Source organism: Zophobas morio, unplaced genomic scaffold, assembly GCF_036711695.1.
Source record: "Zophobas morio isolate AGI-343-1 ecotype UQ-CSIRO unplaced genomic scaffold, CSIRO_AGI_Zmor_V1 ptg000014l, whole genome shotgun sequence".
NCBI lineage: Eukaryota > Metazoa > Arthropoda > Insecta > Coleoptera > Tenebrionidae > Zophobas > Zophobas morio.
The window spans coordinates 2,107,058-2,131,235 of record NW_026972119.1 but is presented as its reverse complement, the minus strand read 5'-3'; the positions used below and the strand labels follow the sequence as shown (position 1 = coordinate 2,131,235).

Here is a 24,178-nt window from a genome sequence, read left to right as displayed (position 1 = left end):
TCAAACTAATTTCTACGTGACATTCTATCGAGGTAACATAAATAAACACTTGAGCTTCAGATTGCTATTACGTACTGCTGAAGGACAAGAGGTGTTATTTATGCCTCTGGTTTTTACTTTACAGCGGTTATCACAAAACGAAAATTGTAAAATCAAATTTTATAATTTTTTGAACAGCTGGATTTGTCGGATTATACTTATAGCCTTCGACCAATTTTTTATTGATCAAATTAAGAAACCTTATTTTTTAGAACATATGAGAATACCCACGATTATGATCAAATAAGAATAGTAATAATCATATTCAGAGCATTTTGTTCCATTGTGGCTTCATTAATAATAATTTTAGTCTCTGTTTTGAGGAGATAATTTATTCAAATTTAACAAATTTCTACGTGACATTCTTTCGATGTATAAACATTCCTCTCGACATGACTCTTAATAACATAAATTATTCTGGACCGAAAATGATTGTAGATGCTTTTTCTCTTATGTATAAGTCAGTATATAACTCTTCAACCAGTGCCTCCTTGAATAGCATTCCAGTTAATTCATGTTTCCCTCAGCACGTCATTGCATTATCACCGGTGTCAGAGAAGGACGTTATGGAAGCGATTTACAAATTAAAACCGAAATACACGGCCGGTCCTGATAAAATTCCGGCAATTGTTATTAGAGAGTGTGCCCTGGCTTTGGCCGGTCCCTTGACCAGATTATTTAATATGTCAATTAAAAGTTCTCTCTTTCCTGATTTGTGGAAGGAATCGAAAATTGTTCCCGTTTTCAAAGGTGGTAATAACATTCAAATGGAGAATTATCGCCCAGTGTCTCTCATCAATAATTTTTCTAAAATATTTGAATTTGTATTATATAAACAACTATTCTTTCAATTCAAGAATTCCTTTGCTGAAGTACAACATGGCTTCATGCCTGGAAGGTCAACGGTGACTAACTTGTGTGCGTTTACGCAGTTTGTTTCTAAAGCTATTGACGACAATTGTCAGACGGATGTAATTTATCTCGATTTATCTAAAGCGTTTGACAAGCTTGATCATGGAATTTTGCTAAACAAACTTGGTATAATGGGAGGCACATCTAATCTTATTAAGTTTTTTTCATCCTACTTATGCGATCGTTTCCAATTTGTGTTCATAAATGGACATTTTTCTGAGAAATTCAAGGCTTTATCGGGTGTACCGCAGGGTTCGGTTTTGGGCCCGTTTCTTTTCAATATATTTGTCAATGGCGTAGTAGCTAATCTAACTGTCCCCTGTCTATTATATGCAGATGATATTAAAATATATTCTAGGATAAAAAATACGTTAGATTGTGAAAATTTGCAAGAAAATATTAATGTAGCGTTGAATTGGTTTCAGCTAAATAGGCTACCTGTTAATGGAAAGAAGTGTACGGTGATGTCGGATGGGCTCAAAAAGAATGTTATTTCCTTTGAGTATAAATTAATGGATCAGGTATTGATAAAAAGCGAGTTTGTGCGCGACTTGGGTGTAACATTTGATATAAAATTGGCGTTTACCAAACATGTTGATGAAGTTGTTGCTAGTTCGCTTAAAGTGTATGGCTATATATTGCGTCATGCTAGAGAATTTTCTAATATATCCACATTATTGTGTATTTTTAATACTTTTGTTCGAACTAAACTCGAGTATGCATCCGTATGCTGGTTTCCTCACCATAGTACTCATAGGAATAATCTGGAGCGGGTACAGAGAAGATTTTTGAAATTTTTGTGTCTTCGTGAGGATGGCGTTTATCGTCCGGTGGGGTATTCAAAACAGATACTTTTAGAGCGGTTTTCGGTACAAAGTTTAACTGAAAGGAACAAAGCGTCACGCCTTACATTCTTATATAAAGTTGTAAATTCGATTACTGACTGCCCATTTTTATTACAATCGATTAATTTTCATGTTGATAGTAGGCCGTATTTATCACGAGTCAAGAAAACATTTTATATGCAAGCTCCTAGAACGGATATATTAAAATATTCCCCGCTTTATTTAATGTGTGATTTGGCTAACACCGTACAGGATGATGTTGATATTTTCAGATCCACAATTGGCGAGTTGAAAAAACTTCGGTTATATTAGAATTAGGATATACATTAGATTTTAAAGTTTTATATATTTTTAAGTGGTTGATCAAGAGCCGGTCGTGTGTTCGGTAATTGGAGTTTACTCTGTTGAACACACTTAACTGCAATAATAATAATAATAATAATAAACAATCGAAGTTAAGCATGTACATTGATAATAATACACTCTTTTCCGTTGGTTATTTGCTTTGGATATATTTCATATTGTCTGTATAACTGTGGACGGCACCTCCTTGGAATTTGCACCCCCGCGGGGCAGCGAGTTCGAGGTGTCATTTACACCACTGGTTTTTACTTACTATAAAGGTTATCAGAAAACACAAATTTTCTATAATTTTTCAAAGAAGCGGAATTTGTTGAACTGTACTTCAAAGGCCATGGAAGTTCTATCGAAGTAACTTTTGACCAATTGCTTAAGTATACAACAAAAAATTCATCTTTTAAAAAACATTTTCTTAGAAGTGCCTTTTTTTAGTTCAGGTGTTATACAAAACTCCGAAATATCAGTAGTACCTATCAGCATATTTTTGTGTGTAGCGGACGTCCTGTAAATTTTCTAAAGTTGAATCTATTTTATTGATGTAAACACATAACTGAGTGCTTGCCAAGGATTCTTAAAACATTCCTAAAATTCTTTCATTTGCAGTGACGTTAAAACAATAAACGTAAGTTTTTTAATTCCGGACAGTGTTGTGATTATGATAATCTGATAACCATAAGACACTTGAAAATAAAACCCTTGTTAGCTTGTTACTTGTATGAAGGAATACATGCTGTAAGAATAGATTGATGAGTCTTCGAATAGAGCAAAGTTCTACTTTTATTTTCTTATTAAAAACCTTGATTTCACCACGTTATAAATTCTCAGCAAAAGTTGAACCAAAGATCGGAGTAGTTACAATTTAGAAATCGATGATGTGTATTTGTAACTTTGTTACTTTTTGTGTTACTACTTCATTTTTGTACTTTTTGAACTGTAATTTACTTGTAGTTATTTTGTATTTTATGTTGTATTTTATATTAATATTAAAAATTTGAAATAATTTTTGTTCTGTAATAGTTTCATATTAATTAAGGCTACAAAAATGTTCTTAATGTCAAAAATAAGATCACGATCACAATAATATATTTTATTGTCAACAAAACTGGCAATACTCTAATAAATAACTCAATTAAACTAACGAACATTTGGAGATTTTGTTTACCTATCAAATTCACAATCGTTACTTGTGCAACCAGGTTAGAAAAGTGCTATTTCTCTGTACAAGGCGTGACATTTTTGATCGAGGGAAGCGAAAAACACGCCGTGTACGGAAAAAAGCCCATCTTTTGTTACGTGTCGCACGTTACATTTTTTCGTATACTACATATATAGATGGAAGTAATAAGAAGTAAAAAATGAGAATTTTAATATAAAAATGTATTTCTTGAATTAATTAGTATAAATATACATATAATGAATTAGTATAATATTAAATTTTTATTTGTAACTAATGTACCAAGAAAGAGTTAAAAAATACGATCAAAGACAGCTACGAATTTTCGAAGAATTGTGTTTGATAGAATTTTTGTCTTATCAAATTACTGTCAATTTGAAACTTTGTGTTTAAAAATGTAACAATCAACGACTGAATCCCTAACCGTATTTTGATTATGTTTTTATTGCTCTCCCTGTATAAATAGCACGCATTAACTTCAGTAACGAATACCTACATGCATAGGAACCATTCATAGCAATGTTAGGTTCATATATGGAATGATTATTAATAACTAGACACCCTTCTTCTAATTAATAATTTCACCTGAAGAAAAAAATTGTCTAATGTTGTTACAGGCAAATAAATATTGTTAAAAACGCAAGACGAAGAAACTAACCCATTTACTCTTGCATTTCCGTGAAGTATTATTATTTTTTAACTTATTATTCCAGAAGTATTTCCAGTTTTACAGAATAGAACATCTCGAATAAAATACAGAGCAGTCTACGCATAATTTAGTAATTCCTTTTAATATCTAAGAAAATGATGGGTGAAAAGAATGCTTATACCGTTCATATCTCATGAAGCGTATCTCGTGAAAGCTTTTAGCCATCCATTGGGATGCCTAAGACAGAAATTTATCGATCGCTAGAACTTAAAGTCTTGCACTTTAGTGTATTTTTATAGAAACTGAAGTGTCAGATTTAGTTGGTTTAACGAAAACAAAGAAGAGTATATTTTATAAAATTCTATTTTTCCCTTGTCAAATTCATTAAATGTGAGATGTTTGGTCAACAATGTTGTGGTGTAAGCAAACTTCTTTAGAACCTTTAATGTGGTACACTGCAAAAGTTATCGCACGTAATTCCGTATCATGTTATTTAGTGGAAAATTCGAACGAGCATGAAATTTGATGTTAAACTCTCATCTACGTTAGAGACTTGCTTTCTAAAATTAGGAAAACGGAATCAATATATTTTATGGTTCACGTTGAAGATAAAATTAAAAAACAAAACGTAATTTAGATATTTTGTTTAATCAGATTTGAAATTTTAATAATATACCGTGTGCGTTCCATTATTTGTCGACACTAAAATTTTAATTAAAAAAATAAATACAATCAAGCAATAAAATGGTACAGTATTTGAATAAGAAAAAAAATGTAACCACGGGAAACGAAATACCGAAGTGAGGCAGTCAGAAAAATTTTAACCCAAAATTTAGTGTTTGTAATCTGAGGATATAACTAATTTTTTCTTACTCATGACTGAAATATAGTTTTACATACAGATGTCCCAATTAAAACTCTGCGGACATATATATTGTGTCTTTTTAACGTTGTAATGTCCCCTCCTGCATCTACACGTAATGTAGCAAAAGATCGTCGAAATGAATGCCTGTATATCTTTCTGGATTTGGAAGGTTTAGAAAGAGAGCAATTTGTTTCCCATTTGCACAAATTCGTTAATTCTAATATTCTGGTTAGTACATTTCCCCTTCTGATAATTAAGGAACCTAGTGGACACGTGGTAATAAATTTTTTCACTAATTCGTAAAAATTTCCTATTCCACTAAATCTACGAACAATTTTATTTTGTATTTAGCACTTCCAGTAAACATTAATCCCATAAATAATGCAACATAAAAAAATAGCATTTTTGAAAGGGCTATAAAAAAATTGTTACCTTTGTTGCAAGATACTACTTGTCATCGACATTTTTCAGAAAATTATTTATCTCTTCCGAAGAATATGTTTTCGCTTTCTTTGGATGGTACCTATCCATTGGATTTCCGTCTTAAAACTGCTTTAAGTTTTCCATAATTTTCCAGCTTGATGTTATGCTGGGATTTCAAGGATACTTCTTAATATACTGTATTGAGTCCAAAGTGAAGATTTGTAATTTTCTGCTGCTTCTGCGAAACAAGCTAATAGCACACTGTCGGAAAATGAATTGGCCTTTTTTCGTATCACGCCACTCATACATAATTTGTAAGCTGCTTCATACACTCTTCCTAATTTTTTTGGCAACAAATTAGCTGTTGTTATTTTTGCCTCTTCGATTATTTCTGGAGACGTACAGTCAATATCTTCATCAATCATCACTGTCAATATCCATGTTAGCAACTGGTCTAAAGTAGTAGTCAACAGGTCAAAATTTATTTCTTGCCTTCTTCTGTTTATTGTAGAAAAGAGATTAGCAAAGAAAAACGAAGTCGATTAGTTAGGACTCAAGGAATATGTTTGACTACTGTACAATGTGCTCTGATGTATCACTGTGCGTTTTGAAGGATGAGGAGTAACTATTATCTAGCAATTTATAAAATGTAGGTATTTAAGCCGCCAGACAAAGTGGAATAAAGTTTCTCAGGAAAACTGGCTAGGGAGGAAGAAGTTTATCCTGGTACCGTTCTTTTAGTGGTTTGCATAAACCAACGGCAACCTTTCTTGTTGGCCATGTACTCTACCTAATTCTATTTTCCAGAAGTTGAAAACTTGTAAATAACCTAACTTTTTTAAAACCAACATTATTTTTAATATACAGCGTGTTATTGAAAGGTAGGTACGTACAAAATAAAATCGGCAATTGGTCTCGAAGTATGAGTGCTAAAAGTAAAAAAGTTCAGATAAATGTGTTCTCCTTTTAGAGATAAAAATTATTAAAATATATGTCTAAATTCGTTGGACGCCTCTGATAAAAAGATCATCTCTCGTTTCTATAGCAACATTTAGTCCTGACAAAAGTTTTGTTGTTACAGTTGCTAGGATTTACTAAAATAAATTAATTTTACCTATTTATCGTTCAGTAGCGTCTAAAATGGTTGGATAAGGGTTAATTTTCCCCTCATAATTTTGATAACACAAAATAAGTTTTTCAGGCTTCTTAGACTTCACGAATAACTGTCAGTTTTGTTGTATGTACCTTTCAATAACACCCTGTATATATACATATTATGCATTAGCGTCCTGAATGAAATATCTTTAAAAACTCCGACACACAATAATATAAAACTGAGTGCTCTGTAGAAAAGTGAGATTTATTTTTGAAGTAATTGTTGAATTTTATACCTTCAGATAGCTTTAAAAGGACCTAACGTTTTGGTAATGTTACAACTTTGCTTATGTGTTGAATAACCAAATAAACTACGAATAACACACTAGGTATCAAAAATCTAGAGTGTTTTTCTTGTATCTTATTGATAAGATTAGTCACCTTTATTTCCTTTGTTTCTTTTGTGTTTAAAACCGTGGCTTACCTGTGTGTTTCAAGTTAGTCACCCTGACAAGCCCCTGGGTGTGAAAACAGTGTCCTTGTCTGTGTCACCCCTCATTATTTTTGTCGCGTCCATTTTGGTTGGCGTCTTATTATTGTATAACATTTATTTGCGTATTTGTTTTTACCATGAGTAACAACTGTTTAAATTTTGGCAATCCTGCGAAGAACAATTACTCTCATTGCGACTGTTGCCAGAGACTTATACATTTTTCATGCACAGGACTATCTGAAAATGAGTTCAAACTTACTAGATCCAAATAAAAATTATTAAAACTGGTTTACAATACATCTAATGCCAATATTTCATAGTTTAAAAATATTCAAACACTGATAGATTCATTGAAGAAGCAATTTAATACTGATATGAATAATATTAAAGAAGAGCTCAATGCTCAAATTAATCCTTTGAAAGGTTCCATTGAACAACTACAGCAAACTCCGGCTCAGTCCATATATTGACTTTGAGGATGTTGTTCAGGAGGTAAGTGAACGTTTGAAAAGGAAAACTAATATTATTATTTTTGGCTTTCTCAGAACAGAATGCAGAAGTTCCTTCTTCGGATCGCGCTGATTTCAGTGGACGTTTTAACCGCATTGCAACCTGATCTAAATCCTTTACAAATTACTAGTCACGGATTAGGACGTCATAATCCATTCAATAGTCGCCCGAGACCTATTAAAGTTGTACTGGAGAAAGAACGTGACGTTATTAACATTATTCGAAATTCTGGTAAGCTGAAATCCATTGAACAATATCAAACTATTTCAGTATCTTATTATCGCACTCCCAGATAGCTTGCACAGTGTAAACAAGTTAGGCAATCATTATTGGAGAGAATTTTAGAAAGGTGAAAACAATATTAAACTACGATATGTCAATGGCGTCCCTAAAATTCAACGGTTAAACTAATCCTGCCCAAATACAGTAATGCTAGCATCGAATTCTACAACTAATGAGATCTTATCTAATCAATCGAACACAGTTTGTAGAGGTTCAGAATGTGAGCTCTAATCCAATCACCCCAACTCTGAGGTACCGCAGGGTTCTAATTTGGGACCGTTGTTGCTCCTAATATTTATTAATGATGTAACAACTGTTCCTTCCTGCAACTACCTGTTATTCGCATACGATTTGACGCTGTATCACAAAGTGTCAACACTTGAAAACTGTCTCTTAATACAAAAAGACATGAATGCGCTAATTTCTTGGTGTTTAAGAAATCGTTTGCTGTTAATTTTCGACAAATGTTTTATTGTAATTTTCAGTCGATCTGATAACCTAATATCTTTCATATATGCATTTAATAATAATGAACTGGATCAAAAAACTGTAGTAAAAGACTTAGGAGTAATATTTGCCGAGAAATTGACTTTTACTGAACACATTAATTCTATAGTAGCTGCTTCCTATAAAAACTTAGGGTTCATTTATCGTAACTGTCAAAAATCTTCAGATATGGACTGCTTAAAATCTTTATATATATATATATCACTAGTAAGGTCGTAGGTAGATCATTAGTTTTGCACCTTATTGATCAAGTTTATATCCATCAATTAGAAAGTGTGCAAAGAAAATTTTTAAAGTATCTGGTGTTTAAAAGAAATGGACAGTATCCTGTTCAAGGCTTTAGTCATGCACTCCTGCTCGAATGGTTTGAATTTCATTCCTTAAGCTCCAGACGAGCGATCTCTTCAATTAAATTCTTATATGGAATGCTCCATAATCGTATAGATTGTCAGAACTTATGAAATAAATTGATATACTGGTTCCTCGTATGAATACTCATACGCCTATCTCATTTTATCCACCAAAAGTACGTACAAACATTGTTAAGAAAGTTAAAGTTTTATTATTGTATATATATATGTATTTCCTGTATTTGGGCTACTAGCCTGTAAGGAATAAAGATGATGATGATGATGATGATTATTATTATTATTAAAAAAATATATTTTTGAAAGATATAAAATAGCTACAAAGGAGGACGGGCTATGAAACAGGCAAAACAGTTCCACAGTTGCAGCTGACGTAATAAAAGATACACAAACCTCATTTGACATACACCTGTTAAAATTTTTATAACTTAAGCGGCTTAAGCCAAAGCACCTTATAAGTCAAACTGGCTATTGTAAGCTTTGTGGACACGAACCGCAAGATTATTACTGTCCATTGTTGGCATAATGTAGCTGTGAACTGAGTTAAGTAATGCAATAGCCAGTTTGACTTATAAGGGTGGTTTGGCTTAAGCCGCTTAAGTCATAAAAGTTTTAACAGGTGTATTTCAAATAAGGTTACTTTACCTTAGGAGCGTATTTGAAATTACCAAGTGTTACAAGGTGGAACTCACTGTTTGATGCTTTGGTTGCCATCGACTCAAAATTTTTATGTTCAGTAATTCCAGCAGCAATGGTAGTGACAAAATGGTGACTATATTAATTGACCCTTTTCCTGTAAGATCGTAAAACTTCCATAGTGACTTTCTGTGCGCACGCATCTTCAAAATCACGTTGGAAATAGTATCCGACAGCAGAGCAAGTGCCTGTGACAACAAACCGCTTTTGAAGTTGACACAATGCAATCGAAAACACATGCGTAATCTGTAGCTCATTGGTTAATTTTAACTTGGGGCTGCAGAAAATCTGACTTCGCCTGCGCGATTTTGTCTCACTCTGTATCATTGGAATTTATATAATGTCTACTCACTTTGCTTAGTCAATTTCAAGTTGCATCCACCCTAAATTCAAACTCGTTTTTAAAAGTAATCAGCAATTGGAATGAATTACTTTTAAAAAAGTAATTTGTAATTGTAATGAATTATTTTTTAAAAGTGATTGTTCTAATCACTGGATTTATCATTTCGTTCTTATTTTGTAGAATAGCTTAGACAGGTGACTGTATAATTATAATCAATGTGTCAATTTATTTTATTTACTGAATCAGGAACATGGTAAATTTATAATCAAAATATATCTGTTTATTCCCTCCAAAAAATGGACGACGTTATCTCAAAATTTTCTCAAATAAATCGTACCTAAAATGTGTAAAATATATATGATGAGTCCATACTTGTGATTTGTCAAACCATTAATAGTTTTTATAATTGCTTATACAGGGTGTCTAAAAAAACTAATAAATGAGTCAAGTCTCTCCATTTTTCCGTAAATTTGGGAATACAGTACTGTTATTATTAGTATTAGGTACACTGCACCTATCCAAACTGATATTCATGTCCTTACAAAAATTTTGATGGCGTCATCACAAAATTTTGTAAAGGATAAACTAAACTAAATTAACGAATTAAATCAATTGTTCAACCTGACGGCCTCCATTGGTGAGATATGTCGCAACACCCCAAATTAATGACGGCTGTAATCGAACGATAATGTCGGGATTTCCCCCAATCTCCGCTGCAGCATTCATAATCCGATTTGCTAGCCCTTGAACTGTATTGGCAGCAGTTTCATAAACCAATCGTTTCAAATGCCCCCGAAAGCAAAAATCGCATGGATTAAGTCCGGAATTCGAGGTGGCCATAACACTGATACATTCCTTCCTTTCTATTGTTTTGGAAAATGTTGATCGAACCGTCGCCGCACTTCTCGACCACTGTAAGCAGGTGCCCCATTTTGGAGATACCACCTATCTCGACGGGTTGCTACAAGGGTGTCACTTAATAGATTTGGCAAATGTTCATTAAGAAATTGCAAACAAGCTACTGCTGTTAAACGAGGAGGTAAAATGTAAAGGCCTACCAAATCATTGCCAACTATTCCGGCCCATACATCGACACTAAACCGCTCCTGAGAGTGTCTTTCTTGGATAGTTTGCGTGATTCGCGCGTTAAATATACCCTTGTCAATGCCGCTTCGTCTGTGGAAAAATGGTCGGTACAAAACATAGGTATCCCTATTTACTCAAGCAACCGTTTACAAAATCTCATTCAGCACGGTAGATCTTTTGGTTTCAAAGTTTGAATTCGTTGAGCGTGGTAAGGATAGAGTCTTCATTCATGTAATCTTCGCCATACAACAAACAGTGAAACTCCTACACGGTAAAATAATTTTCTTATACTGATGCCTGGTTCGTCTGCAACGATGTCCAAAATTTATGTACCCGCATCTACTCACGCTCTGTTCGTTCGAGACCCCAATCCACGGTCTTTAGACTAAACGTGCCGTTGTTTCGAAGATGTTGGAAGACCTCACCGTAAACACACTGCGCTGTTTCCAAATGCTCTACCATACATTATACATTAAATGCATATCAGCCATTTCAACATTTGCATTACAAGACATTTTTTATTTGATAAAGATCGATTTTATTTGTAAACATTTTATTGTTGTTAAACACCAAGAAAAAACTTTCGGGAACATGCTTCATTGACACTAATAAGTATTTTGATGTAAAAATTCCGAATTAAGAAAATTAGTACATTAAAATCCAGAATTATTCTCGTAACTACAGGAACGGGAAACTTACCTACAAACCTAAGGATATATACACATCTTAGAATATTGTTGATAGTTTTGCTAATTACACTGGTCCACAACCAAAAATCGTGTGAAGAAAAAAAGAATAGGTAAACTTCATTAAGTGCGCTGAATCCAAATCTGTAATTAGTTCTTTCTGGCGCGTCATATTATATCCAGATGATCGACATGACTCGAGTAATACGCGTTTATATCTTGTAAATATTCGAACCGGTACATTTTTGACAAAGTCGTGGTCATGTCGAAGACTTTACATAAAATTTTCGCTCAATTTACTGATTAATTGAATTTTATATTCTTGCGAAGTTGATAATGATTTGTTTAGCATATATATATACCTTATTTTTATGATTTTCGGATTACAAAAATATGTAGAAAAATTATACGTGGTAAAAAAAAATTAAAAACACATTCGTCATCACTCATCAGCAATTAAATTCGGCATGTGTATTTTCATTTTTGATGGTTAGTTTCATTTTGTCGACCAAATGGTATTTATATATAATAATACGATATCTGATTACTTAAACGTTATATATACATATTTATAACAGGCATAAGTAAAGACGAAATGCACTAAAAAATTTAAAGACACCATATTATCAAAAACCAAATTCGATTCCAGCGTTTATAATTTGCGATTGCAAAAATTATGCTTTTCTGAAACTACTTAAGATTATTTTTGACAATACATTACGACATGGGCTTTTTCCTAAAGTTTGGAAGGTTTCACGTGTTTGCCCCATTTTTAAACAATACTTTTTTAATACAATAACCCCCGACATAAAAAATTAAATTTTAGAAAGTCTAAAATTGGTTAAGATTCGTTGCGACGACGCGTTATACCGACCTTCGCATGAACCGAACTGATTCCGACACCAAATGGGTTAAACGCAAACATTTCGTGCGTTTATGGCTTTGACGTTTAAAGTACTTTACACCCGACCCGTCATAAAATTCCAAAGGCCTAGTTGTGGATAAGTGCGAAACTCAATACTGCCCTGTGCAAGAAAATGTCTTTTCAGGTAGGTATCAGTAAGCGGGTTTAAGACATCCGGGTGTGACGGCCTACTAAATTATAATGGGAGTTAAAGTGGTGTGAAGCCATAAACGCACTACATGTTTGCGTTATATGACCTGACCATTTTGAAATGACTAAAGTGATTATTATCAAACATAGCGAAGAACCATCCCGATTAAACCAGCTTTCAAAAAAAAAGTATTGGAATCGGTTCATCCCTTTGGAAACTTCAATATCACAGACAGACAGACAAAGGCTTCAAAGCTTTGAGGTAGAATGAGAGGAGGGAAGACAGTTTGAAAAAGCACGTTGTACCGGGCTTTGGACTAAAGTTATAAATGCCTCTTCCAGCTCTTCCAAGAAACTGGTTGTTTCAGTGACGTGCTTGAAAGCGTTTGCCGAGTACTGGGTATAAAACACAAAAATAATTTAATAAGATTCAATATAAAAGGTTAAAAGTAAACGTTACTAGAATTTTTATGTTGCAATAAATATTTTTGTTTTTATACGTAGGTATCATATTCATAATTAACGTTTTAAGACGTTTTTACTACCTATGTACTCATTTTAAACCAAACGGCACCGCCTCTGATCCTTCGTCGTGGACCGACCGTTCCCAATGTAGTACGGAACGGGTCATAAATGACTCTTGGGTGGAGTTCTTTTGCCGGCGTTTCTTTAACATTGGTTCAAAGAGGCATGTTCTCTCCTGTCATTCTACCTCCATGTTTCAAAGGTATAATGCCCGCCTTTTTGCGTCCGGCATCATACCACACAGTAACGTCTGATATGATGGCAGTTTTTGGACTTCCACAACATGGTGCGTCTTCAGTGAATATTCTGCTGCGCTTGAAGTAATTAACCCAAACACGAATGGTATTCAAAGGAGAATATTGTTACGTTGAACGGGGATTTATTTCTTAATAACTCGTGTTTACACGACTAACTATTGCAACGATTATGTAAAGAAATTATTCCATCGAATTTCACTGGACGCTCTTGACTCAACTAGCTGAATAATTCGTTCCCGAAGGCGACCTCTATTTGAATCCATACTTCGGCGATCCAGGTCTTTCTCGAATTGAGTATTCGCGACTTCTGTTTCCAGGCTTTTCGAACGTCGCTGGGCTGCGTCACCAACGACGCGTCATCCGTTATTGCCGTCCGGCCTAGAAAGTTCTCGACGGTCCATAGGCGTCGTACCAATGTAGGAAAAACTCTTTCATGGATTTCTTTTGTCGTGTTTCTTTCAAAAAAAAAAAGACCTGAATCACAATACGAATATAGTACTTTCTCCATTTTAAAAATCACTCGACACACTTGTTTTCACTTTTTCCTAATTTTTGGCTGTCATTTCTTGTTTAGTTAGTGCTGAGAAAACGTGTGTTAAAGTTAATGGTACACCTAATTTTGCTTGTAATTTCATAAAAGGTCAATTTTTTAAGCAAAAATAGCGAGTAAATCATCATTTATCACGAAAAATCGGTCCGACTCAGAAACTGCTCAGAACCACCCCTCTTCGCCGCACAGTTATACACTACCAGTCCCACCCCAAGAGTTTTGTGGAACTCTCATGATCACGTGATGCAGCGCGACCAACACGACAATTTAATTTACGATTTATTTGCCATCACACCATTCTAAAGACTTGAGTATTTGTGATGTACCTACAAATATTTGTGTCTATATGTAACATTTCATTTTCTTTTCTGAAAGTTACAAAATGTTTTTGAAGCTGGGTAATAAGTTCTCTTTTTTGCAGTTAATGGAGGAATATACAATTTGTCCTTCATAATTTGCATTTTGATTTAGGGGCATTTTTCCTACTTTGGGGTGCATCTCTTTGAATTTGAATGCATTTCGCCATTTTTCGACTCACAACGTAAGGTTACATGTTGTTGATGATCACAGTTTAAGGTCAAATTTTGAATTTTTCGCGGATTTTAAAATTTTGTTCATATGCAAATATGTATTTACTTTTGGCGGGATGTTTAGTTTATAGCAACGTTCTTTTTTAATTGATATCTTAGGTTTGCATTGTATTCGATTTTTCATTGTTGTCTGTACGACAATTTTTAGAAATTTAATATCTTAGGTGGGGTTGTACAGCACGAGCAACAAATAGTGTTTCAGTTGGTACCTATCCATGAATTGTACTTGAAAATGATAGGTCTATCACTTTTTACTTCCTTTTCTCAAAACTGACATGGTTGACAATGGCATTTAATTGACGTCAAATTTTTTTAATTTTTTCTTGATTTGTCAAAAAAATGTTTTTTGCTTCATTTATTTTCGAGATGCAAGGTCAACTTGATTTGTTTAAAATGGCACTACCATATAATTAATGCATTTTTGAATAGAGCTTTTTTTTCTGAATTCATTGATGTAATACAATCACACTTTCTTTCTTATTGAAATGGCAAAATAAATTATTTTAAATGAGAATAAATAAAAAAAGAAAGAAGACGTACTTACCTTTGAAAATAATTTTAATTTGGCATGTAAGATGTTTCTTGCAAAAATGGTGCATCTAAGTGAAACTAAGCGCATAGAATTATTAATAACTATCGGTTACGGTGACAAAAGACGAAGTTTTGCTGAAGTAGTAATACTTTTCAATGAAATTCATTCTGAGCGAGAACCCATTTCTAAGTCAACGGTTTCAAAAATCCTACCATGATTTTTGAAACTGGAAGTGTTGAAGAACGTTCAAAACCTGGCCCGCCAAAAACTGCTACAAATGATGAAAATGCCCTTAATGTCCTCTTAGACGCAACAAAAAATTCCAAAACGTCAGTGCAATAACTAACACTGAATTACAACGTTAGTAGAAAATCAATTCAAACAGTAATAAAAAGGGGAAAGTTTCACACATACAAAATCCATCCGGTACAAGATTTAAACGAAGATAATTTTGATCAAAGAGTTGAATTCACCGAAATTATTATGAACAGAATACAACAAGGTGGAAATTTTATCAACAGGATTTTGTTTTCTGACAATTCTACTTTTTGTTTAAATGGTCATGTGAACAGACACAACTCCACACTGGGTGGCGCAAATCCACACACAGCGTCTAGAAAAACTAAATGTTTGGTGCGATTCGTTACCATGTAACGAATAATACCGCTTAATGTAATTGGTCCTTTTTTTAGAAATGGGAATTTGAATTCTGAGGGATACTTAAGGCTGTGCGGGAACGTATAGTGCCTAGACTTAGATAATTGTTTCCCAATTACCAAATCCGGACTTATCTACCAGCAGAAACTATTTGACTTCAACAAGACAGTGCTCCACCCCATTTTGGACGCCAAGTGCGACAATACTTAAATGAAACTTTTCCTGGCAGATGGATAGTCCGAAGGCGTAGCATTGTGAGTGGCCTGCCAGGCTACCAGATTTGACAACGTTTGATTTTTTTGTGGGGCTATTTAAAGAATCGGATTTATATCAATAGACCGATTCACATTACGGACTTACAAGAACGCATACGTAACGAAATTGCTAGCATTCGTCCAGAAATTCTCATTAACTCACTACAAAATTTTATTCAGCGTTTTTTTTACTGCCAGGAAGTAAATGGAGAGTATTTTGAGCATTTTTTATAGAAAACAAAAGTTTAATTTTGGTTTCGGTTGTTATTGGTTAATTAGTAATTACTTTATTGTTTAATATTAATTAAAGTTAATAATTCTTAATTATTATTATTTAATCATTTATTTTTCCATTTCAATCAGAAAGGAAGTATGATTGTGCTATATCAATGAATTAAAAAAAAGTTCTATTCAAAAATGCATTAATTATATGGTAGTGTCATTTAAAAAGAATCAAGGTGACCTTGCACCTCAAAAACAAATGAAGCAAAAAAATATATTTTTGGCAAATAATTAGACCACAACTTCTTGTATCTTAATACCTAATTTCAGTTGATTTGTATAATTAGTTCTCAAGATATTTAACCATTTACATGCATTCTAGCGACCTGTATATTTTTCAGCGGCGGTTCACATGTGATTTGGTAATCCGGTGAAAAATAAAATTCTGACAAAATAAATCAGTGCAACATATAAATATTACATTATATTAAACGGACACATTTACCAACAAGTAATACTGATCTTTAAGAAATTTAGCTTGATATAAAATTTTGTTAATGAGGTACGAATTCTTTGTGACAAAAACTAATATCAGTCTCATCAAATATTTGAAAAAGGTAATTAAAAAAAATTAATGACAACAAAAAAAAAACACGTCTCAAACAATTGAAACTAACCATTTTTTATTCATTAACATCTCTAGATACGATGTATTTCTGTACAGTTGCGGCCATAGAACACTGGACCACTAGGTTTTGATACACACTTTAAAATAAAAAAAAAAGATGTTTCAGTTAAAGTTTTAGTTGACAAATCAAATAATGTTGACAAAGTTACCGTCCTTTGTTTTCAAATCAGGAGCGTACATATTAGGCGGAGCGTACGTATTATTATTATATTGTATATAGTATATTATTACATTGCTATTACATATATTAAAAAAATACACAATTAAAACTTTGTGTATGTCAAAGTGGTCCAGTTTTCTTTGACAGCGATTGTAGATTTAAATGTAAAGAAATTTTTTATAATTCTGTTATTTAAAATTTGTCCAAATAAAGTCTAAGCACCGTATTTTACCGCTGATTAATTTTGAGACATTTTTAGAATAGCTATTTATATTTAATACTTAAATGTCCATTACTTTTGTAATATTGGCATCTTAGAGAAAAACTGTTGCTACATTTCATACCTAATTCTTCTCTTGTTATTTTACCTAGATGATCATGTGTCTTTCCGGTGCTGTACGTGACTTTGGTCTCTTCAGATAAAACTAAAATTTTAACCGATTCGTAGCTTTTTTTTTTCATTAGATGTATAACTATTTAGTTATATAGTAACGTAATTAGTTTTCGTTAATATGTATTTTTTGTTTAACGTTTCAAACTGAAATTTATTAATTTAGTTGTAGATATAGATTTACGACATAAAATACTTTATTAACAGATAAGATAAATTTACAGCGACATAAAGAGTGGTACTTTTCCATTTTACTTTACCAATTCTACAAACAAGTATAACTTTGGGTGTAGCACATGAAATTACAAACTGTGAAGTATGTTAATTATTAACCCCGTAAATGTAATTTTCTATGCCAGAGCAACACTTGAATAATTTTACTACTACCATCACAGATGTAAGCATCCACATATTATAACGTAATTGTAAAACTGACCACAGCTCACCTGATTTTTTATTATTAGTTTTGTTTCTAGATTTCCTAGGATAAATATTAATTTTACTGTGGCCACAGCCCATTTCTGGATGGGTGCAGCGTTGGGCCAAAAGACACCAGCCTAGTTTCTTGTTTAGACAAACGATCACATCTTCTTATAACCTGATGACCACCATCAACCGATGTCTGCGCTGTATGCTGTTCGATGACCGTGAATTTTCAATGAAGCTCTCATCTACAAATAAATCGACAGCTAATTATAAAACGGAAGCAATAAAGTATAAGCTAATTATTTTTATGATGCTATGTAGGTAGACAAATATACAAACGCAGTGAATTTGTATCGTCACTACTGTTTGCAAACGGTTTAAACAAAGTTAACAAAAGCCACGACCTTTATTGGAGGCAAAATATCTAAAGTTTGCATCATCTTTGTAGTACACCTAAGAGTATTACAAAATGCTGTCTGTTTTACACAGTAATTTTGTAAATTGACATCAATTTTAATCATAAAAACAATATAAATCTTGGGATTCTCGTTTGCCGATTAGATCGTTTATTCTTCATAACACGGTAAATCTTGTTTTACTATTTATGTTAAATGATAATAATCATGTAATTCTAAAGTACTAACTGTTCTAATTTTAACAGTCGCATATCGGTTAAGTTCTTTATTGGATTATAAACCAAAGCAATAAACTGGAATGATTGATTTCTAGATAAATAAGCACATTGCCACTTCCTACACCAGATCATAAACTTGAAAACATCGTATGAACGTAATATGGCTTTAGTTGTTTAATTATAGGTGTTCACGTTAAGTTGTTCTCATTTGTTCAACACTTACAGGTTTTGAACATTTGAAAAGTACGTCTCCTAAATAATAAAAAAGTTAAAAATGTAAAAGAAAAAAGTTCAGAAACGTGCGTGTAAAAAAAATATATATATTTTTTGGTAGAACAAGCCTTTCTAGTAAATGTACCCACTACAAACACAACGTAGTTTAGGTGACATTACATGGTAAAAGACATTGTAAACGATGTTACAAGAAAAATATTATAACAGTGCAAATGGCGCTTTTTGAGAAAAAGGGAACCAATTAACTTGAATAAAATCACCGACGTATTTTATAGTCTTGATAGCGAAAGTGAAAAAAGAAAACCCCGAAACTAGTCGAGCACAAATAGTGGTTTCTTCTGCATTATAAAAAGAATAAACCATATCATATTATTTTATTTCAACCTAAATAATCTGTTATTATTACTTATAGGTATTATTATTCTATGGGGCAACAAATTTATATATGTACATATATGTATGTATATTTAAAGTTATTTATTTATATAATGCCCGTTTTGAAGTTTAAAATAATATTTTGTTTTAAAATCGTTTTAACTTAAAACAATTAAAAGTAAAACAATTTGTAATACAATAATCTCTGTTATTTTGTTTTTACAGGTCAAGTTCTAAAACATTTGTTTCTGAATAACTCGTTAAATTCCCTCTTCAACTGCACACGTTATCTGCCGCTAACAGCACACAAATGACATGTAAATTAAGGCTTATTAGACATATAAGCTGATGAGGTAAACACAATTTACTCAATCTCAAACTTAGTTAATATATTCTACAACCATTTGAATATCAACAGCTATTCATCGGAACTCATTAAATGGCACAATTAATGCTTTTGATAGATGAATAATAATGTCAAAACTCTTTAACGAGCATTAAAATAGAATAAAAAAAGATTCAGACGGACTAATCGATACTAGCTTCTTAAACATGATATAATTTCAAGAAAATAAAAGAGACTGGAATATTCTAGAGGGCGTATTAAGAAAACACTGTGAACACTTCCCAAATATATCTGAAAATCAGTTGAATTGTCACACAAGAGCTGAAACTGTCGTGGTATTATTATCAGAACAGTGTATACCAACTTGAATGCCTCTTTATTCAATAGCATCTTTACAGTAGATATTTGTACAGTAAGTTTTGAGTAGGTAGTATCTATTTATTTATTAAATACAGAAAATATAAACATTGTAGAACAATAATGAATGTATTGGTAAAATCAAGTAATAACGCCGAATTCAAACAGAAATGACAACACCCTGAAAAAGGTAAAAAAAAAACAAAAATTAATTTGTAGTATGGTAGTTAATCTATATTTTTGTACGACCATCGCTTTTTCGATCATTTACCGTACAGGTTTCCATAGCAGTAAGTTTAGTTTACGGGTTGCTACGACTAACAACTAAGAAGCGAACGGTAAGTAAATTACTTACTGTTCAGCTGAACGGTAAGTAATCATGCATTCAAGATTTTTTTTATTTGAAATTCCATGTGTGTTCGACTTAGATATTTTCGCTTTTAGCATCACTTATGATTGGATATTTTAAGCAAATAAATCACTCACTTATAGTCGCTGAAAGAAAATTAACTCGAAATCAAGCCAGATCAAATCTAAATCTGTAATTGGGCCTCCGGCCTGTTGGGTAACGTTAATCAATAAAATAAAATAAAAAATAAAATAAATCGACAGCGGTCAAAATGGAAACTGATTTTTAAAATTGTTGTTTATATTAATCGAAACCATAGTAACAAATTTTAAATTAAAAAAAAAGATCTTGTTGATGTTTGATATAAATTCTTTCAATTTATGAATTTGATAAAAAGACGCAAATCTTTTGATGGTCGTACAAAAAATAGTATAAGCATCACGAACATTAAGGGGGTTTAGTGGTCTCAGACAAATTGGAGACGTCGCTTCGCTCCGTCTCCAAACTTTTGCCTTCGATCAGTAAACACCCCTTACCGTTCTTAATACTTAATATACTATTCCTAGCTTGCTGAGTGTTTTTTTTTTTTAATATCGTGAGTAGTTTAATAGTAAGTATGCTAACAAAAATTTTAATATTTCTCGGATATACCTCTTATAATATCTCTTAATGTATAACTGCGAACTTGGCCTAGATTTAGATATAATAATTCTTTTTTGGTTTATGTACCATATACAAATAAACAAACTAGGATGCTACATAAATATACTCTGTTCGTTTGATTTGTACCTCATAAAATTTTACGGCTAATAACGATGGAAGGGTAACTGACAAGATTTATGGCTTGAGTACATACTAACGTACTCTTCGGTACTTGCTGGTCAGGGCTGCATTTTTCTTATTTGTTAGCAATTTGCAAAATATCTTGAAGCAGTGGCGTAAATAACACCCCCGCAGACCGTAACGTAACTGATATGATTTTTTAAAGTGTGCAAACGAGTAAGTACATATTTATATTACTTTTTAAATTTGGTGTGTGGGGGCGCTTACTATAAATTGCAGGGGGGCGCAGTGGAAGTTAGCTACGCCACTGGCTTGAAGTTTTTCAGATTTAGCAGTGACAAACAAATCGAAACGCAGGTAAATATATACCTACTACAAAAATTGTAAATATTTAATTTAAATTAAAATATAAAATTGCACGTGTCTGCAGAGGAGATATGTATTGGTGTACTGTAGTAATGATATCAGGTGCCTGACAAGACCAGTTCAATTATGTAGTGTTGTCATAAATTATAAATTGTCGGTGTGTTAACTCAATTAGATGAAACAAATTCATACAATTCTATGAGGTATTTATAAGCGAACAGAATATACAGGGTCGCTAGGATGTATAGTAACGGTTCAATATCTTGAGAACCAATTGTACATATCACCGGAAATTAGGAATAGGGGTACAAAAAGTTGTGCTCTAATTATTCGTCTTAAAATTTTTTGTTTGCTTCATTTGTTTTCGAGATGCAAGGCCAACTTGTTTTTTTTTAATGGCACTTCCATATAATTAATAATGTTTTTTGAATAAAGCTTTTTTTCTGAATTCATTAATACAAAGCAAAATCATATTTTCTTTTTGATTCAAATGACAAAATAAATTATTTTAAATAAAAGAAGATGACATAGTTACCTTTGAAAATAATTTTAATTTGCAATTTTAATTGGTCCTTTTTTTATTAATGGGAATTTAAATTCTGCGGAATATTTAAGGCTGTTGCGGGAACGTATAGTGTCTAGACTTAAAGAATTTCCTAATTACCAAAATCCGGAGTTATCAGCAGAAACTATTTGGTTTCAACAAGACGGTGCTCCACCCCATTTTGGACGTCAAGGGCGATAGTACTTAATTGAACACCGTTTGACTTTTTTTGTGGGGCTATTTGAAGAATCGCGTTTATATCGATAGACGATTCACATTGAAGACTTACAGGAACGGATACGTAACGAAATTGCTAGCACTCGTCCGAAAATTCTCATTAACTCACTACAAAATTTTATTCAGCATCTTTTTTACTGCCAGGAAGTAAATGGAGAAAACAGAAGTTTAATTTTGGTCTCGGTTGTTATTGGGTAATTTATTTATTGTTTATGTTAATCAAAACTAATAATTATTAATTTATTTAATTATTTTTTAACAATAATTTATTTTGTCATTTCAATCAGAAAGAAAGTATGATTGAAATGTATCACTGAATTCAAAATTCTATTCAAAAATGCATTAATTATGTGATAGTGTCATTTAAAAAAAATCAAGTTGGCCTTGCATCTCGAAAATAAATGAAGCAAACAATTTTTAAGACGAATAATTAGAGCACAACTTCTTGTACCCCTATACCTAAGTTCAACTGATTTGTTCAATTGATTCTCAAGATATTTAACCGTTTCCATACATTCTAGCGACGCTGTAACTTACAATCTAATATTTTTAATCGCAGACAAATTATCCCGTGCTTTACAAATTTTTCGTCTTAATATAAGATTAAAACAATATACAAATCAATCTATAAATTTTACCGCCAGTGATTTACAGAGAAGACGAAAGATTTTAAGGTCATACAATTTGTTCAGTTTTATATTAAAGTTAATAAATCAATCCCAAAACAATTTTCCTATCATTAAAGAAAAAGAAGTGATAAAACTGATCGTTAAAAAGTAGTTGACACTAGTTTTCAAATTAATGAATTGTTTATCTCCTTAACATGAAGTTTCAGTCAACTAGTGCCTAAAATATTATTTCATAGCTGTGAAGTATTTTTGTATGTTTAAAAGAACGTGTCAACCATGAAAATTCATTAACGATAAGCCAGAAGGATTGTACACGTATTCTCGACAGCTGGTTAGATAATAGTCAAACGACAGTAATCTTGTCACACAATCGTGTGCTTTGTGCAAGTCCTATTCTTATTATTATTTTTTTTTAGTTTTTAGTTGTTTTTTTGTAACAACCAATCTCGGGAAATGTTGCTCTGAATCCTAAAAACTCGAAGATAGAAATAAGATGTATTATAATTGATTATGCACCCGTTATCATAATCATATCTGTATGTTTGATACGATAAAAGACAATTAAATAAACGGACATGTTCCGTCAGATTTATCAACCATTAAACTGTTTGCTTTATTATTTGAGTAACATGCAAGCATATCTTCAAAAAAATATGTATCACGCAAAAAGAACTTGTCATATCAGTATGAATAAATCAATGCAAGTTTAAACTTACCTTCCACGAACATCAAACGCATCAATTACACAAAACTTTCCCAGTTTAACAACACTTACAAAGGTCCACTCCAAATTTATTACAGAAAAAAAATAAACATGTTATATTTTTAAACAGTTTAAAATTTTTGATTTTTTTAAAAATAACACATCACCCATTTTTCACGTACTAATTTAAAAGAACGTCAAAAAATACTTTACTAGCATTTGCCAAAGTATGCATATTTATAATATCTGAATTGGCTCGAAAATATTTAATACATTGATATGAAAATATTTCCAATAAACACGAACATACGAAAATATTTTGATTACTTTAGACAAAACCGCATTTAAAATTTTATTCAACAATGTTGGCACTGCTATGAAGTGAGTTACGAACGTTTAATTTCTTAGTTGTTAATTGTTTACTTATTTAGCTATGAAATATACAGATAATCGACGACACACTTTAATCACACGGTCGACGCGTCGCGACGCCGGTTCTACACTGGTCGTGCGTACATTCACGATTGTACCTCGGAAAGACTCGGCAGAAGATCGACCTTAGCTACGTCCAGGAGGTTTGAACCCCATGCCACCCCTAGAATATCGTAAATTGGTTCCGGGCTCGTATAATGCCATAAAGCATTAAAGCAGCAATGGATAATTTTAAATCGGTTGCTTTTTATTAAATATAGGTCCAAGTCACGAAGAGCGTTAGCACATGACAGCACTAAATGATAAAGAGATATCATGTAAACCAGAAAACCAGAGCGATTTTCTCGCTTGATAGCTTATTGACAGACACTAAGGATGGACGCGTGGCATGATTTGATGTGGGTCACGATGGTTCACGCATCACGCTACGCCTCGATGCGAAAAGACGCAATCAATTGAATTTAGCACTAGACGTACATCATGATCCGAGATTACGAAAATTAAATCCACGTTTGTTTCACTGCATGTATTCCAAAACGCTTCAAAAATA

General features: G+C 32.6%; 1 protein-coding gene across 1 annotated transcript in view; it reads right to left on the bottom strand.

Moving 5' to 3' along the window:
• The window catches only part of LOC135129163 (uncharacterized), a 40,985-nt gene extending 17,274 nt beyond the window's left edge, over positions 1-23,711 (bottom strand). The window contains exons 1-2 of the mRNA XM_064056269.1: positions 23,210-23,711; positions 17,660-17,884 (exon numbers count right to left, since the gene is read on the bottom strand). Coding sequence (XP_063912339.1) covers positions 17,660-17,732 — 73 coding nt within the window. The 5' untranslated portion in view covers positions 17,733-17,884; positions 23,210-23,711. The remainder of the gene's footprint in view (positions 1-17,659; positions 17,885-23,209) is intronic.
• Positions 23,712-24,178: the final 467 nt, after the last annotated feature.